The 18,176-nt window shown below is 40.3% G+C and overlaps 1 protein-coding gene and 1 non-coding gene across 6 annotated transcripts in view; one reads left to right on the top strand and one right to left on the bottom strand.

The window, feature by feature from the left end:
* Positions 1-18,176, top strand: part of TP63 (tumor protein p63) — a 261,935-nt gene that overhangs the window by 223,326 nt on the left and 20,433 nt on the right. For 4 of the 5 annotated variants that reach the window (XM_052645369.1, XM_052645246.1, XM_052645439.1 and 1 more), the window contains 6 exons: positions 7,032-7,218; positions 9,523-9,638; positions 10,871-10,980; positions 11,625-11,761; positions 13,617-13,699; positions 16,140-16,276. In XM_052645369.1, coding sequence (XP_052501329.1) covers positions 7,032-7,218; positions 9,523-9,638; positions 10,871-10,980; positions 11,625-11,761; positions 13,617-13,699; positions 16,140-16,276 — 770 coding nt within the window. The remainder of the gene's footprint in view (positions 1-7,031; positions 7,219-9,522; positions 9,639-10,870; positions 10,981-11,624; positions 11,762-13,616; positions 13,700-16,139; positions 16,277-18,176) is intronic. The other variant, XM_052645303.1, reaches the window with a different exon arrangement.
* On the bottom strand, positions 6,865-6,937 carry TRNAS-GGA (transfer RNA serine (anticodon GGA)). Its single transcript has one exon. It is a non-coding gene; the product is annotated as a tRNA-Ser (tRNA).

The following is an 18,176-nucleotide window of genomic DNA, read 5'->3' as shown; positions in this document are numbered from 1 at the left end:
ATGACTGAAAGTGAAGAGAAACTAAAGAGCCTCTTGATGAAAGTGAAAGAGGAGAGTGAAAAAGCTGGTTTAAGACTCAGCATTCAAAAAAACAAAAATCATGGTATCCTGTCCCACCAATTCATGGCAATTAGATGGGGAAACAGTGACAGACTTTACTTTCTTGGGCTCCAAAATCACTGTAGATGGTGACTGCCACCATGAAATTAAAAGACGCTTGCTCCTTGGAAGAAAAGCTGTGACCAACCTAGACAGCATATTAAAAAGCACAGACATTACTTTGCTAACAAAGATCCATCTAGTCAAAGCTATGGTTTTTCCAGTAGTCATGTATAGATGTGAGAGTTGGACCATAAAGAGAGCTGAATGCCAAAGACTTGATGCTTTTGAACTGTGATGTTGGAGAAGACTCTTGAGAGTCCCTTGGACTGCAAGGAGATCCAACCAGTCCATCCTAAAGGAAATCAGTCCTGAATATTCATTGGAAGGACTGATGCTGAAGTTGAAACTCCAATACTTTGGTCACCTGATGCAAATATCCAACTCCCTGGAAAAGACCCTGATTCTGGGAAAGATTGAAGGCAGGAGGAGAAGGGGATGAAAAAGGATGAGATTGTTGGATGGCATCACCAACTTGCTGGACATGAGTTTGAGCAAGCTCTAGGATTTGGTGATGGACAGGGAACCCTTGTGTATACAGTCCATGGGATTGCAAAGAGTTGGACACGATTGAGTGAGTGAACTGAACTGAAGTGCTGTCAAGGATATGAACCCCTTTTACACTGCTAGTGATAATGTAAAATACCACAGCCTCCTTTTAAAACAGCTTGGCAGTTTCTTATGAAGTTAGGCTACACTTAACCAGCACTCACACTTACAGTACTTAATCAAAATAATGTAAACATGTCTTAAGATATGTATATGAAAGTGAAAGTGAAGTCACTCAGTTGTGTCCGACTCTTTGCCACCCCGTGGACTGTAGCCTCCCAGGCTCCTCCATCCATGTAATTTTCCAGGCAAGAATACTGGAGTGGATTGCCATTTCCTTTCCAGGAGATCTTCCCTGACCCAAGGATTGAACCCAGGTCTCCCTCATTGTAGGTAGATGTTTAACTGTCTGAGCCACCAGGGAAGTCCAAGATGTGTATGTAAATGCTCATAATGCAATTGGTCGCTCCATATCCATGGGAGACTGGTCCTAGGATCCCAGATGAATACCAAAATCCACAGAAGCAAAACTCACAGATGCTCAAGTCCCTTAATGATTGTCTGTTATTTCCATTTAACCTACATACATCGTCTTTTGTACTTTAAATCGTCCCTAGATTACTTATAATGCTTCCTACAGTGTGAATGCTATGTAAATAGTTGCTTGCATGGCAAATCCAAATTTTGGTTTGGGGAACTTATTGAAAAATCCACCCCCCCCCCCCCCCGCCTATATTTTCAGTCCTTGCTTGATTGAATCCATGGATATGGAAGCCACAAATGTGGAAAACAACTGGAATTTTATTTATCGTTAATAAAAAACTGGAAATAATTGGTGACTTGATAGACAATGGAATTCCACTAAATAATAAAATGGAATGTGAATACACGCAAAAACATAAATGAATCTTAGAAGCATTATGCTAATCCAAGCACCTGATTGTACAGTATTATTCTATTTCTAAAAATTCTAGAAAGGCAAAAGTATAATGAGAGAATGCAGGTGGATGAATGCCTGAGAAATGGTTGGGGAGAGGAATGACTGAAAAGGGGAATCAGATAATTTTAATGAGAGCTGGAGGTTGAAGGAAGGTTAGGCAGGAGTAAGAGTGTATGTATCTTATTCATGATAGTGGTTACATTGGAGTGTACATTTGTCAAAAGTCATCAACATGTACACTTAAAAATGAATGTATTTTCTAGTATTTTAGGGGACTTCCCTGGTGGCTCAGACGGTAATGAATCTGCCTGAAGTGAGAGACCCAGGTTCTATCCCTAGGTCAGGAAGATTCCCTGGAGAAGGGAAGGGCTACCCACTCCAATATTCTTGCCTGGAGAATTTCATGGACAGAGAAGCCTGATGGGCTACAATCTATGGGGTCACAAAGAGTCTTGACTGAGCAACTTTCACTTTTTCACATAGTATATTAGACTTCAAAGCTGATTAAAGCAAAACAAAACATACATGCCCAAAAGAAGAAATTGATCTTTAGATGTACACAATCTCAAGTCAATGTTTGGGAGCATTTTAGGGGCAGATTTTAGAAGTCCCAGAGAGGAAGAGAGAGATTAAAAGAAGCCAGATATATTCCAATTTGCGATCTCTGCTGACTTGAATCACCAGGGTATTTAAAATTGTGGCGTAAGTCAGATTCCCACTTTTGGTGATCTTGCAGAAGTGTGGAAAATCGGTAAATATGAGAGTAGCTATTTGGTGGGGGAAGTGGACAAATCTAAGGAATTATGAAAACACTATAGGCCAGAGACACTGAATTTAGTATTGGAAAAATATTAAACGCCATTACAAAACCAATTTGCAAGCCATGAAGGACACTGAGTAGAAGCAGCTTGGCTTTGTCAAGAAGCAACCGCATGAGACTAGCTTCAGCCCCTCTGATACTGAACAACAGGTCTGGGAAGTTTAACTGGAAGCAACAATTGGAATGTATCCTAGTCAGACATTTAGATATAGTCAGTAGTAAAACTCATCACAAAAATTGGAAAATATGGTTTATAACCTAGATGCATCTCTATCTGAAGAGTGATATCAGAATTGTCCCAGTGCAATATGGAAAACAGGGGAAATAAGCTCGAATTGTGCACGATGAGTGTATGGTGTGTTTGCATGGGTAGAAAGGGGGATGGAAAGTGTGTGTTTGGAGGATGAGGAGAGGGAATGAAAGGTTAAGCCAGAATGTAAAGGACCTTAAACCACAACTGAGCGACTTCACTTTCACGCATTGGAGAGGGAAATGGCAACCCACTCCAGTGTTCTTGCCTGGAGAATCCCAGGGACGGGGGAGCCTGGTGGGCTGCCATCTGTGGGGTCGTACAGGGTTGGACACGACTGAAGCGACTTAGCAGCAGCAGCAGCAAACCATGTGAAACAACAGGACCTCACTCATGAGTTCCTCCCAGTCACAATAGAAGTACTGACAGACAGCTGGTCCTAAACTTCAGGTCACCTTCCTCCTGCGCCAGGGTAATTTCACTTCTATCACTTGGTGCTTCTCCCAGCACTAAAAGGAGCAAACATTATTATGTGTTTGTGTGCCAAGTCGCTTCAGTTGTCTCTGACTCTCTGTGACCCCATGGTCTGTAGCCTGCCAGGCTCCTCTGCCCATGGAATTCTTCAGACAGGAAGACTGAAGTGGGTTGCCATGCCCTTGTCCAGGGGATCTTCCCAGCCCAGAGGTTGAACCCATGTCTCTTTGTCTCCTGTATTGGCAGGCGAGTTCTTTACCGTGAGCACCACCTGGGAAGCCCATTCTACTGAGAAATAAATAAAGAGGAATTATTGCTGATAAGTAGATCACTTTCAAGCTCCGTTTTAATGTTAGAGAAGATGTGTACCTCTTAAGTTGATTCAGAAAATAGCCACATGGTTGAGAATTATGAAAAAATAAAAGTACGAATATATGCAGTGTTGAGCCAAGAGAATGAGAGATGAGGACCAACTGTTCCAGGTCTCAGGATGATTCTTATATTCTGATTGTTAACCAGCTCTTCCCTGTGACCTCAGGCAAGTCCTCCCCCTGCCTTTTTCTTATCTGTAAAGTGTGGATAATAATACTGATCCATTATCTGTTTTCTGAAATTCAGAGAACTCTGAAAGACAGAAGTTGCTTTGGTTTAGTTGTAATTTCATAAATTTGTGGCAAACTCACATGGTGGTGAAACTTCGCCTGAACATTAAGGGTTTATGTTCATTTTCCACTTATTGTGAATATTCATGAATTCTGAAGAAATATTAAGGTTTGATTATAGTGAAAGAAAAATTGAAAGTGTTAGTTGCTCAGTTATGTCTCTTTGAGACCCCGTGAGCCACAAAGGAAGCCCATTAAATCCTGCTGGAAGTATTTATAACACGTGCTGGTAGCTCAGACGGTAAAGAATCTGCCTGCAATGCATGAGACACAGGTTCGGTCCCTGGGTCAGGAAGATCCCAGGAGAAGGGAATGGCAATCCACTCCAGTATTCTTGACTGGAGAATTCTGTGGACAAAGGATCCTGGGAGGCTATAGTCCATGGGGTTGCAAAGAGTTGGACAGGACTGAGCAACTGACATTTTCACTTTCATATGAACTCTACTCCATTTCTAAAATCTAAACAGTTTTGGATTCTGAAACATCTGGCCTCAGTGGTTTCAGATAAGAGGCTGTAGATCTGTAATACCTTCCTCTTAGGTTTCTGTGAAGATTTAAGTTTTTTATACCAGATCTCAAAACAAATGGTGAAGTTATTATTGCATATAGATTACTGAAACTCAGAAATTAGATTCCCCATTCCCATCTCTGAGAATGAGTGAAGTGTTAACACTTGATGATGCCTAAGATTATTCTTAGTACTTTTACATTTTAGTCTGTCAGGTGTGATTTATAGTATATCAGTTATTAAAATGGAATGTTCCTCTTAACTGTCCTACTCTGAACACTTATCCTTTTTTTATAATCTTTACATACCTGGATGGGTGCCTTATTTGCCTTCAGGTGTTAGCTGGCAAACTTATTTTGGAGTCATCTTTCCTAAGGTACATTTTATGAAACTCATGTTTAGATTATATATCTCCTAACTTACACACAAACAGATAGGCTTATTTACTGAGAGTTGTCAATAAAAGAGAATTCATAATATGTTATAAGACAGTGTCTTTGTTTGTAAAGTCATTGGTTAAAAAACACTTGAGCAAATATATCCATCTAGATTTCATTGTGTTTCCCAAGTAGAATTTTATTTTTGTGGTTGATTTTTGGCATGCTTCCTATTTCTTCAAGCTATGTAAAACCCTTTTGCTGTGCTTAATCCTTGACCTGTGGGCATGGAGAAATGATTATGCAATACACATCTAGTATTGGGAAATTCATAACTGAAAATTTCATATACTGAAATGCTTGGGAGAAAAAGATTATCTAAATAAATATTATATTTCAAAAGGAAGAAATAAAGCAGTTATTTTTAAGTGTGCTTTTCCATGGGACATTTGCTTCTATTCAGAGTTGGGTTGGAGCATAGCAGTAATGAATCCCTTTGCTCCCCACTGTCTTTTCCCTGGAAAAATATTGTTGCCAATTTAGATTTGTAACCTGTGTGCGTGTGTCTGTTTACCTTTGTTTGGGTGTTACTAGGTGCCCTGCTCTTGGCCAGCAGTTTCATTGACCAAGTGGTTTCACTCAACCTCAGAATGAGGAGGAATGCAGTGATGAGACTTTGACCCACAGGGTGATCACTTAAGGTTTAAGATAATATAAGGATTAGAATGGAGACTTTCTAAAAGGAAACAAGGATGAACCTTTATTTTCAAGGTCTCATGCTTTCTCTACCCTATTTTCTAATTCTACAACCAACCAACCAACCACTGAACTTCCTTTCCAAGCAGAAGGAAGTATAGGGAGGAAAATTTCAGTCCCTTGTGAATGAAAAGATCATTTTTATTGCTGCCATGTCTTACTGTGTTGTAATAGGGCAGTCCTTTCATGAGAACATAGGACCAAATGACCCCTTTCAGATCCCTCATTCTTTTAGACTATGACCTTACAAGATAAGTGCAGTTATTTGAGGGAACTTTTGCAATTTTCTAGTTGGTTGACCTTAAATGAAATATCTTCACTATCTACCAGATATTCTGTCTGAAAACATTTTTTTCCCTTACCCTAATTTTTATGAGTCTCTCTAGAGTATTGTAAGGGTAGGATTAATTATAGTCTGCTTAATATCACTCAACACATGAGAATACCGGTTTTCCGTCTAGTTTTCAGTACTCTATAAACCTGTTCATGGTGTTAATCATTGAGATATTTCTGAGAATCAGTTTCTTCATCCTGAAGAGATGATAACTACAAATAATGACACAAATGTGTTTTGATAAATGGTTTCAACCAGTGGTGAACATGATGCTGATAACTTGGTCTCCGTGTACCGGTGCCAGATCAAATCTCAGAGACAGAATTTGGGGTGAAGTAGAAAAGGATAGCTTTATTTCTTTACTAGGGGACACAGTGTGATCCTGCCCTCAAACACAGTGACCCAACCTGGGAGTATTTGGTAAGGAGCTTTACAGCAGTGGTTCCAGAGTGAGGTTGATGATAAGATTAGAGTGTGTGCAGGACCAGCCTCTTTCAATCTGATTTCCAGTAATCTCCTGATGCCTTTCTCTGGTGCCTTTAATATGGCCTCAGGTGTTCTTTGGAGTGAAGAATGCTAAATCCTTTCCATTGGGGTTTTTGGTTCTAATAAGAGCTTAAAGATTTTGTTCTGTGTGTCCCTTGAGGGGGAACCAGGAACCTGCCCTAAGGCTACACTGTGGTTTCTTGGCTATTCTTCCCTTGTCTTTGTATCCTCTCCCTTCCCTGATTACCAGAATGTTGAATCTGTCCTCTGGGGCTCTGGGAAGGACAGAGGCTGGAGTCTGCTCCTTACAAACAAGGAATGGGGGACACAGGCTTCCATATCCAGGAGCCCCATAGGGTCCTGCTTAGTTTCAAACAGGCAGCTCTAAAGGAACATGTTTACAGAAAAGTGAAGTTAAAGTGAGTGAAGTTGCTCAGTCGTGTCAGACTCTTTGCGACCCCATGGACTGTGGCCTACCAGGCTCCTCCCTCCATGGGATTCTCCAGGCAAGAGTACTGGAGTGGGTTGCCATTTCCTTCTCCAGGGGATCTTCCTGACCCAGGGATCGAACCTGGGTCTCCAGCATTCCAGGCAGATGCTTTAACCTCTGAGCCACCAGGGAAGCATGTATATATATTTCCTCGTTCTGATTTTGAATATAACAAAATCTCCTGTTGTTTCCTTTCTTTCTTCCACCATGGACCATCTCTAAGCAGTATTCCACTGAACTGAAGAAGCTGTACTGCCAAATTGCAAAGACATGCCCCATCCAGATCAAGGTTATGACTCCACCACCTCAGGGTGCTGTCATCCGGGCCATGCCTGTCTACAAGAAGGCCGAGCATGTCACTGAAGTGGTAAAAAGGTGCCCCAACCATGAGCTGAGTCGTGAATTCAACGAGGGTAAGGAGAATGGGGATCTGTAGCTGTTCAACTAAGCTTGAACTAGAGCTCCTGTGGAGAGTTTTGTCTGGGATCCACCTGTCTTGTTTCCAACCTCTGCAATCTGATGGCAGCTTAGTCTACCTTTTTGGCTAACAAGACTGTCTGAGAATAATGTTGAATAAATGTCAGGCTTTCACAATAATTAAACTGCTTATTTTAATATTGGTAATCACTGGATGACCTGGACTTGCCTCTCTTCTCCCTGTTTCTTCCTTCCTTCTGTTGAGAGAGTGAGTAATTTCCTGAATTCTGTTTTGTGGCAACAAAGATTTGAAATGGCAGACCAATGTTACAGCTCACTTACAGCTCAGAGTTTTATTCAGCAAACAAAGGATAGTATACCCTGGAGGCATGAGGGTGGGCCGATCCCAAAGGAGAGGCCTCAATCCATCTTGGGTCTCTCTTTTTGTACTTTTTGTCTCCTCTCCCTATGCAAATTAGGGCTAGGTACCTGAGGTTCTCACTCCCACTCCAGGCTGCAGATTTTCTTTTGTTATGTTATTGTGGGCTTTTCCCTTTGTCTTTTAGCCACCACCATTTTGGGCTGCTTTTTGCTTTTCTACCTAACACTTCCCTTTTTTTTTAATGAGAGGATTTAAGAAGAACAGTGTGCCCTCTGATCTGTTGGTCCCCTACTAAGGGCTTCAGTACCTCTCCCAGGGTGATTGTCAAGGGTTGACCAATTAGGGTCTAGAAGGGTAAGAGAAAGGAGCATACAAAGTGAGAAATATTTAAAAAAAAAAAAAAAAAGAAGAGGAAAATGGGGAATAAGAAAAATAAATGAAGACAAATAACAGATAAGAGGAGTAAACGGACGATCTAGAACATGAGCTTGGAGGGGAAGCAGTAAAGAGCAGGATATCTTGGGGCCACCTTCAAGTGCTATATCCATAGATAAGTTAGGTCCCAGGTTCTGAGCCTCAGATTCAGTAATAGTTTTACAGAAGTGGTCATTATTTCCAAGGGTCCTTTTACATTTACTTTTCTAAAGTTTATGAAGAGAGGCTAAGTCAAGAACACAAAATAGTTGAAAGGAAGGACAGAGAAAGCGTAAAGATTCATCAAAGAGCAATGAGGAGACAGGAGGATTGGGAGTTAGAATACCTTTTATAGACATTATGTGAAAAATAGAAAGATTGGTAGGTTACCCAGAGTATGTGTATGTAGATAATATAATAGGTGGTAATGAAAAAGTAATGGAGAAAGATAGTAGATAGAAATTTCCAAAAGGAAAAAAAGTTAAAATCTCTCCACCTTAACACAGCTAATTTTTACATATTAATTTCTAGTCCTTGTCTATATGACCTCATTATCCATACCTCTGCATCTTACCTTTCACTTAATGATATGCTGTAGAAGTTATTCTCTATAGCTAGGCTTTCTTATCAGTTTCCATAACTGCTCTTGATCCATCAAGATGACATAACCATTTTTTGTTGTTGTTTGCTTTTTCTTATTTTTTAGCACAAGTTATTTATAATTTTTGCCATAATATATGATATTTCAGGCAACAGAGAGCATCTTGATATACGAAGCCTTTTACTTTGAGTATCAGTTACTGTAGAATGAGACTATCAGACCAAAGGTTAAAAAACATCTTTATAGCATTAACTCTTAGAGCAGCGTCTTTATTTTTGAGTTCTACCAGGTATCACGTTTTGTGAAACTTTGTTTATGTTCCTTTCAAAACTTGCTTACCTTTTCTGCCCTCTAACCTGGGACAATTGCAGTACAACAAATAAAGTTAGTTTCTCATCTTTATGACCAAAGTAAAATTGTGACTTCATCATGAAAAATAGAATCGGCAAAGTGAAAGTTATATCGTTGCCATCCATAGCTTCTTAGTGTTTTAAATGGTCAATTTAGGGGCAGTGTTTTCTGTCACGCAGGTATATTTTTTAAATTAACTTGTTCCTTTTTCTTCCATTTTTCAGAGAAGCTGGAAAAATGCCCTGTATGGATCAGCTTAGAGATGTAGTTATAGAGTCCTTTACAACTTGAATTGTTTACCTTGAGCCCAGAAACATGGGACTGTTCCTTTATATATAGATGACCATTCCTGACCTTTTTGTGGCTATAAAGGTTGTGATACCTTCATGTGTAAGATCTCTGGCAACAGGATCTAGTCTTCTCTTCAAGGATGTATATTTCCTCTATTATACAAACTATTTTTTTGACCACCAGTGTTCTGTCCATAGTTTCATTTTGTTATATTTGTTTTGAGGTTGAAGAGCTATTTTTTTTTTTTTTTCCATTCTGCAGGACAGATTGCCCCTCCCAGTCATTTGATTCGAGTAGAAGGTAACAGCCATGCCCAGTACGTAGAAGACCCCATCACAGGAAGACAAAGTGTGCTGGTGCCTTATGAGCCACCTCAGGTAAGCAGATAAGGGCTGGGCAGACTTGAGAGAGTATTACTTTTTGTAATAGGAGATGTTTCAAGCATGTAATTCTATCTTAGTTATAAAATAGGTAACTTTTTTTGTATTTATTATCTCCCTTCTCTTCACCAGGCACTTCTCTATCCCCCTTCAAAACTGCTAAATTTGTACCAAATTTGTTATTGGTAACATGGCTCTGTTGCCCATGTTCTCATCTTAAAGGCAAAAAATAATTGAATCTACAGTTGAGTTTATACATAGCATTATTATCCAGAGATCTTAACTGGAAATTCAGCTGGTAGTGGATGTACATGAGTATTGGATGCAAGTTTTCCCTCATAGCTCAGTCGGTAAAGAATCTGCCTGCAATGCAGGAGACCCAGGTTCGATTCCTGGGTTGGGAAGATCTCCTGGAGAAGGAAATGGCAATCCACTCCAGTAATCCACTCCAGTACTCTTGCCTGGAAAATCCCATGGACAGAGGAGCCTGGTGGGCTACAGTCCATGGGGTCACAAGAGTAGGACACGACTTAGCGACTAAACCACCACCACCATTTTTACACTACCCTGAAAATGGGAGACCCTAAGAGGGATCTCATAGTTGAGGTTCGAATGTACAGGATGGCCGATTAGAAAAGCACCAAGAGGCAGCAGAGAGAACACTGGAGTGGTGAGACCAGAGCCCCTCGATGTGCTGACTCTTTCTTGTAGACTTCTAGCTTATAATTCTGTGTCTCTAGACTTCAGATTGCTTCACCCATAAATTCATTTTCTAGACTAGATTATTTAATTCTGAATTCCAGAGTGTTCGTTATAGAAGTATACATTCACATGTATGTTGTACTGTGTTACCCATATCATAAAAATATCCCTGGAGCATTACTGCTATAGTTAGTAATTTTTTCATCTCTAACTTTTCATATATGTTATGAACCCTGTTTGAATTAAGTGATATGGATCAGCTTGCAAGTGAATAGGGTCAACGATGGTTATTTGTAAAAACCCTTTCATACTGTGCAGAGGGTCCACTGTTGCAAATACTAGCTTTAAGCTTCCTAAGAGCCAAGGCAAAGAAGAATCTACCATGGGTTGTATAGTTTTTCAGAAGAAAGCATATCACTTGATCAGAAATGGAATTGTTTAAGTGAGAACTAAGAAGGAAGAACTAAGAAGAAAGAACATTAGTTCAAGTCATTGTTAACACCGACTTTCTTCCTCCCTGTGTTCAGGTTGGCACTGAATTCACGACAGTCTTGTACAATTTCATGTGTAACAGCAGTTGTGTTGGAGGGATGAACCGACGTCCAATTTTAATCATTGTTACTCTGGAAACCAGAGAGTAAGTGGCATTTGCAGAACTGTCATTCTGTAGAAACTCTGGGCAGAGGGCAAAGTGAAACTGTGTTTGTTTTATCATTACCTTTGCATGTACAACAGAGAGCTACCCTAGATTTTGTCCTTTGTGCTGTAAATCCTTGCTGCAAACACTTACATAAAAGATCTAAGAAAGTGGAGACAGAACTGGGTGGGTAAAGGTAGCAGAGGGAAAAAAAAAAAGAGTTGGGAAGGTGTTCAAGTCACTTCATACCTGAATTCTTGACATTTGACTGGAATAGTTTCTGATTAGACAGTGTTTGTTTTCATGTGGGCCGCGAGGCATTTAACAGTTTCTTTGAATAAGTCTGAGCTGCCTAAGGGGATTTTATCTGGAGACATCCACTGGCTTAACTCAAGTTTCCTTCAAAATATGTAGCTAAATACAGCTGTTCAGCTAATGGCTTGGAGGTTCTTTGCAGAACAAATGGATGCTATTTACTAATATTGCTCATGGCCTGTAAGCACTTTTGTGTTCTGCCAAATGCTTTGGGGCCCATCCTCAAAGCAGCCGTGAGTTGGTGGTGGAGCTGGTGCACTGGTGGTGGCCAGCAGGGGGCTTTTCAAATTCCTTTCATTTAACCTTTTCTTCTCCTCTTTAATTCCTAGTGGGCAAGTCCTGGGCCGCCGCTGCTTTGAGGCCCGGATCTGTGCTTGCCCAGGGAGAGACAGGAAGGCAGATGAAGACAGCATCAGAAAGCAGCAGGTCTCGGACAGCACAAAGAATGGTGATGGTACGAAGCGCCGTAAGTAGCTGTAGTGGCCCAATGGGGTAGGGCTAAGCCTCCTCCAGATGCAGTGCCTGATGGGTGATGTTTGAGAAGCTGCAGAATAAGACCCAAGGGCTTTAGAGAGACGTTTATGACCTTAAGCTGCAGCTCTTGATGAAATGGATTCTGGGTGTGCACTATAGCTTTTCAAAAGCAGATTATCATGGAAGATTACCCAACAATCCTCCAGACATGACTCCCAGACCAGTAGCATCAGCGTCATCTGGAAGCTGGGTAGAAATGCAAACTCTTAGTTTGCAGGCTTGCTGATCAGAAGTACTGGTTGTGAGGCCCAGGGATACGTGTTTTGTAAGCCCTGTAGGTGCCTCTGTTGCCAGCAGAAGTTTGAGAACCAGTACCTTAGCCTGTTTATATCCATTTATCTTTCTGTTATTGAAGGTGAGGGTTGAAAATGCCACCTGCCTACCTCCTGAGTCTGGGGGAATAGTGAGACTTAAGAGTGCACTTCATAAAGCACAGTCTGGGGACTATGCAGCTGTGGGTTTCATTGAACCTTGACATGTAGGACCCACTCAGGGCTTTAGTTACATCATTTATAGTGATTTAGGTCAGTTGGTTTCACACTTGTTTTTTAAGCAATAAAAGCTTTTTAAAAATGAAGTATTTCAAGGAGCTCAAAATAGCTGAAAGCAGAACTTTTCTAGTTAAGGGGTGGGAGTCAGGAGTGGGCTGTGGTTTCATGCTTCACTCATACCACCCTTGCATGTCAGATACTCACCCCCAGAGGTCTCATTCTTCAGGTCACAGAGTTTGAAAACCATTGATCCACCCAAGCTACTAAAGCGTGAAATTTAATTCTAGAAGATGGCTTGCATAAGCCTGCTATCGCTATAGCAAGTATTTTTAAATATATCACACGGTGAATTATATCATGAAAAATATTTTCGTCTTATTACTGATTAGTATGCAGAAGAAATAAAAATGGTATTGAATTTTACAGAACAATTTGTTATAACAACTAAACTTTATCATCTTTGGGCTGTTCAGTGTGATTTGCTTTTCCAGTTTTTTTCTCCCTGGTTATTCCTCAAACAATCGTATACATAGTACTAGGTTTATATATACATTATCAATAGTGTATGTACTATCAATAATTATATCTCCACCCTAATTCTCGAGTCTGTCTGTTGGCCTAGCTCCATATGCTTCCCTGAGCACATTTATCTACCAATCAATAACTTTCAGTAAGAACGATTATCTGAACTCTAGTAGGAGAATCATCTCTATATTCTGGTTCCTGGGTATAGTTTCTAAATTTTGGAAACCTTTAGGGATATATAAAATTAATTCCTTGATTTTACCAAAGAGAAAGCTGAGGTCCCAGAGACTGCTTGTCAGAGGCTATGTGATATTTGTACTAACATGAGAGGGGGGAACTCACAAGGTTGAATGCACAGACAAGACAACTCCTACAGCCAGCCTGCATTTACCTCCTTGGAAGATAAATGATCTGAAAAATAAAACATAATTCCAATTTATCTTCCTGTGCTGAGCAGCTGTTCACAGATACACTCCAGTAAAACACAGGGATTCCTGCAGCACTGCTTAAGCCAGAAGCCGTTTCCCAGCCTCCCTACACCCACCTCCCGTTTTTCTTTCCCTGTTTTGCCTCACCTCCCCCCAACCCACTCTCATTATTGTTAGGTTTACACCTAATATAAAAATAATGATCACTGATTGAATGGCTGCTTAGAGCTGGAAATTCTAATCTCATCAGTGTCAATGTCTGTCTGTGCTACTGTCTGTTTAATCAATGTATTATTGCTTCAGAAATGTTCCCAGGATGAAACTTGCACTTTTCCTCCACCAGCTTTCCGTCAGAACACACATGGCATCCAGATGACATCCATCAAGAAACGAAGATCCCCAGATGATGAACTGTTATACTTACCAGTGAGTCTCCCTTGGGTGCTCGTGATTGCTTCCTTGTCACCTGCTTTGAATGAGCTGTTCATCTGTGGTCATCTTTTGATTATCTGTGAATGAGAATGTGAAGAGGGTGATAGAGGCAAGAGAGATAAAACAGAAAACCTACTTGTTTTTTGCAAAATTAGGAAATTATTCATCCCCTCTAAAGTTCTGGAACAGATTAATAATGTGGGCTCTTCCTCTTACTACTCACCCAATCGGAACTACACTACTAATAGAGTTCTTTTTATGCAAGTCTTTAAAATTAATTTGTCCTTCATTACTGAAGAGTGATAAGATGATCCTAGACAGTCTGGTCATACCAATTTAGGACTAAAATTTTGTCAGAAGGCATTCATAAAGTTGATAAACTATTATAGAGCATTGCCTGTGATTTCTTTTAGGGAATGCTATTTAAAAAAAAAAAAAAAGCAAAGCTAGGCAGAATCCTCAACTATATGAGAATGGCCAGAGATTCGGCCCAAATGTTGTGTAGGAGTATTGTTCATTCCTACAAGAAATAAAAGCCCTCTCAAGGTCACCAAGGTGTCCTTTTTTAGATTATAGTTGCAGTTCATTTAGTTCTTCTCACCTTAGGTCTTTGCCGTCTAGAGTGGCAGCAAAGCTTTGGTAACCACTATGGCTCTTGATGGCATCTACACTGACTTGAGATACAGACAAGCTGGGCCAGGAGATTTGGCTGGGATTGAGATTAAGCCACAGGTTTGGGTGTGCCATGCTCACTAGCCCTTCCTTCTTGAGGCCCTAAAGGTCAGTCAGGTCAGGGAATTAGACTGCTTGCTGGCAGAACAGTCAGACAGTGAGTTAGCTGAGATTCTCAATGTCTTGTTTCTCAGGCCAAATATGGAAACTGGTATGTGAACTCTTAAGTTAAACATTTTCCTGCTATACTAGATATTCTGAGGGCTCTAATGTGTCTTCAGCTGATGAGATAGAGACCACATTGAAGAGCTGTTTCTTTAATGAAATTTCAGTTTGTACTATTGGAGGAAATACCCTATAAACAGTTACATCTTATTTTTAGTGAAGAATTAGCCAGACTGAAATGTATGAAGAAAAAAAAAAAAAGAAAAAACCTCTTCATTTAGCATGAATTTAGTTGGTGTTTGCTGAATGGCAGAAATGCTAGACTCTGACCATTAGAGATCATTAAGGTACAATTTTTACCTGACACGACCTTGTCTTCTAGTGAGGAGACAAAGAGGTATAATAATGAAATCAACACTGCAGTAACGTTAAGGGTGACACCGGGAGCTCACGGGAAGAATGGAAGGCTTGGCCTAAAAGGTTGAGGTCAGGAAAAGCTTCTCAAAGAATATGATGCCAGAGCTGGGATAAGTAGGAATTAACCCAATAAAAGGGAAAATCTTTCCATTTCTGAATTCTGGCCGGGAGGGGACAGGTGACGTGCCAGCGTGCACAGAGTAACAGACACTCACTCTCACGTCAGGCAAGCTCTCCTTGTTCTCCACTCACCTTTCTCTAGTCCTGGTTCTGCTCAGACCTCTTAAAGTTTTTAAGAGACTCGCTTAAAGAGGGAAGCACATTTTACCCGTGTTGAAAACTTGTGTCTTTCCAGATTTAATTACAGTTAAAGCTAGTTATCTATGGTAGTTATGCTTTATAAAGTCGTTGTGGACACTGCACGATCAAATACTGAATGATTGCTCCTGTGAGAAATACAAGATTAGATTCCTGTGAGCTTCTGATCACACTTTTAGCAACTGATCAAGCATTACCTTGTTTCATGTGTGTTTCTTATTTAATATATGCTGTTGATTCAATACTGAAGGAGGAAATGGCAACCCATGCCAATGTTCTTGCTGGGAAAATCCCATAGACAGAGGAGCCTAGTGGGCCACAGTTTGTGGGGTTGCAAAGAGTTGGACACAACTGAGCATGCCTGCACGCATGCATGTTGATTCATTAACATTGAATGAACAGTCCATACCACTACAGCTCATGGCTGGACTAAGCTTATCTAACATGAATTTTCTCCGTAAGGCACATTACGGTGTATTTGCATTTAGGAGCACTAGAGAGCACTAAAGCTGCCTTTGGGAACTATTTTAAACCAAAAAATGTACCTCCAAAAAGTACAGAAAAGTAAAAAATTTGGCCCTAAATAGGCTATGAGAAGGACACTTATTTCCAACATAAGTGTTGAAACAAGAAGTTGGAACATCACCTTCTTCACCCTCAGTTGGGAACATGCACATTGGGACACTCAACTTTTCATCATTATGCCCCTGTCTGGGAGGTATTGATTTTTGTGTTATAAATAGATGTTGGCAAGTAGGTGAATTCATCCAAGCAGAATCCACAGATAAAGAGGATTGACTGTACTTCTGATAGTTCTACATTTCTTCATTTTTTGTCTCTTTCCTTCTGCTCTTTTATGTAGGTAAGGGGCCGTGAGACTTACGAGATGCTGCTGAAGATCAAAGAATCCCTGGAACTCATGCAGTACCTTCCTCAGCACACGATTGAAACCTACAGGCAGCAGCAGCAACAGCAGCACCAGCATTTACTTCAGAAACAGTGAGTGTGTCCCTGTGTCATTTTAGCAGATGTGATTAAGATGACTGTGTATTCAGATTGGCCACAGGATAGTTGTTGGCTGATGTAAAAGGTGAGGTTATGAGACAGCAGAAATTGGTAGGTTCACATGAGCTGGTCTGGGGACTCCTTTTTCTGCTTCAGCAATCTTCTGTGTTTCTTATAACCCTCCCTTTGACAAGTTACATCTATATTCTGAAGTTGAATTGAAACCATTTCAAGTGAATTCTGAAAAGAGACTCACACTAATAGAATTAGTTTTCTTCTCTATGCCCCTGATCCATACACAGCTATCAATAGTAGAATTTTGAATACACCCTCTATTCTAGTAATAATGTGTCTGTTTAAAGTCACATAGTTTTTCCTCATCCCAATATCTTATCTTGTCCCTCGGCTGGGATGCGCACAATCCACTTTTGGGAAAATCATTATAGACTAGGGACAGCACATAGGTTTCACTATAAGTGATTTCTTTGAGTGCTGTGTTGAGGATTCAGAGTCCTAGTGCCTGGTCATTAGGGAAAATCTGGATGCGTGAGGGCAAAATAGAGCCACATCGCCAATGTTTTAACATCCTCATTCTAGGTCTTCCAGCAATGCATGTTAACATCAGTGAGGCCAGATTTTGCAACCATTTTAGAATGTACATGCAACCTATTTATATGTTCATTTTACCTTGATTCTTGGATCTTTGATGATGGTATTCTTTATACCTAACCAGAACAGACTAGCTCTTATGAAAGGAAGGGAAATTGGTGATTCAGAACTCTGATTTATACTTTCCCTTCTGTGGTTAAGAATAATCACTTGTGAGCTGAAAATCTATTGTGTCCTTACCGAAAGCATTGCCAGAGTCTCCGTTGCTGCTGCTGCTGCTAAGTCGCTTCAGTCGTGTCCGACTCTGTGCAACCCCATAGACGGCAGCCCACCAGGCTCCCCCATCCCTGGGATTCTCCAGGCAAGAACACTGGAGTGGGTTGCCATTTTCTTCTCCAATGCATGAAAGTGAAAAGTGAAGTGAAGTCACTCAGTCATGCCCGACTCTTAGTGACCCCATGGACTCTAGCCCACAAGGCTCTTCTGTCCATGGAATTTTCTCCATAGATCAATGTAAAATGTAGACATTTTATACTTCAGGCAAAAAGAAATGAAGCCAAAACTATCTTGCCTATGACAAAGATTGTCTTTTACATTAGGAACACAAATGAACAATAAATAATGGATCTTTTCTTATTTATTATTAACTACTCTAGAGAAATACCTATGAAAAGTACAATAAAAAAGGTATTATTTTTCTTTTTTAAATCAAAATAAATGCAGTTGAGGAGGTTGGACTGCATCTCTGATACTCAGGAGGTGTTCTCTGAGCCTGTATCTACTGACTATGGGATATGGAGTGGGCAGCAGAGGAACAAAAAACAAGCATACTCTCTCTTTAAAGGACTTCAGGCTCTTTGACAATTTAAGACTTTTTTTGCCTGAAAGGGATCTCGCCATTCACTTCTAGCATGGAAGTTTTGCAAATCATAATTAGGTTTTATAGTAAGGCTGACTGGAAAGTTGAATCAGGAGGTTCCTTGGGGATATAGAGTACTCCATAGGAGAATTAGAATTCAAGGTTCCAGAATTTCCATTGTCACTCATATAATATTTAGGATATCAGATAGAAATATATATTAATATATTTAAGTGCAAAACTGATTTAGTTCTTATAAACTCATACAAGGATCAAAGAAACAGACTTGTAATATCCTTTACAGACCCATAGCGGATAGATGCCTTCTCCAAGATACTTACATCGTGCTATTAAGACAGATTCCCACATTGTTTTCAGTTCACCCTGGAAATGTTTGACTTAGCTAAAATAATGTCAGAAGAGTTA

This window comes from Budorcas taxicolor, chromosome 1 (assembly GCF_023091745.1).
Source record: "Budorcas taxicolor isolate Tak-1 chromosome 1, Takin1.1, whole genome shotgun sequence".
NCBI classification, from domain to species: domain Eukaryota; kingdom Metazoa; phylum Chordata; class Mammalia; order Artiodactyla; family Bovidae; genus Budorcas; species Budorcas taxicolor.
The sequence above is the reverse complement of the archived record's forward strand: the minus strand, read 5'-3'. Positions and strand labels throughout refer to the sequence as shown.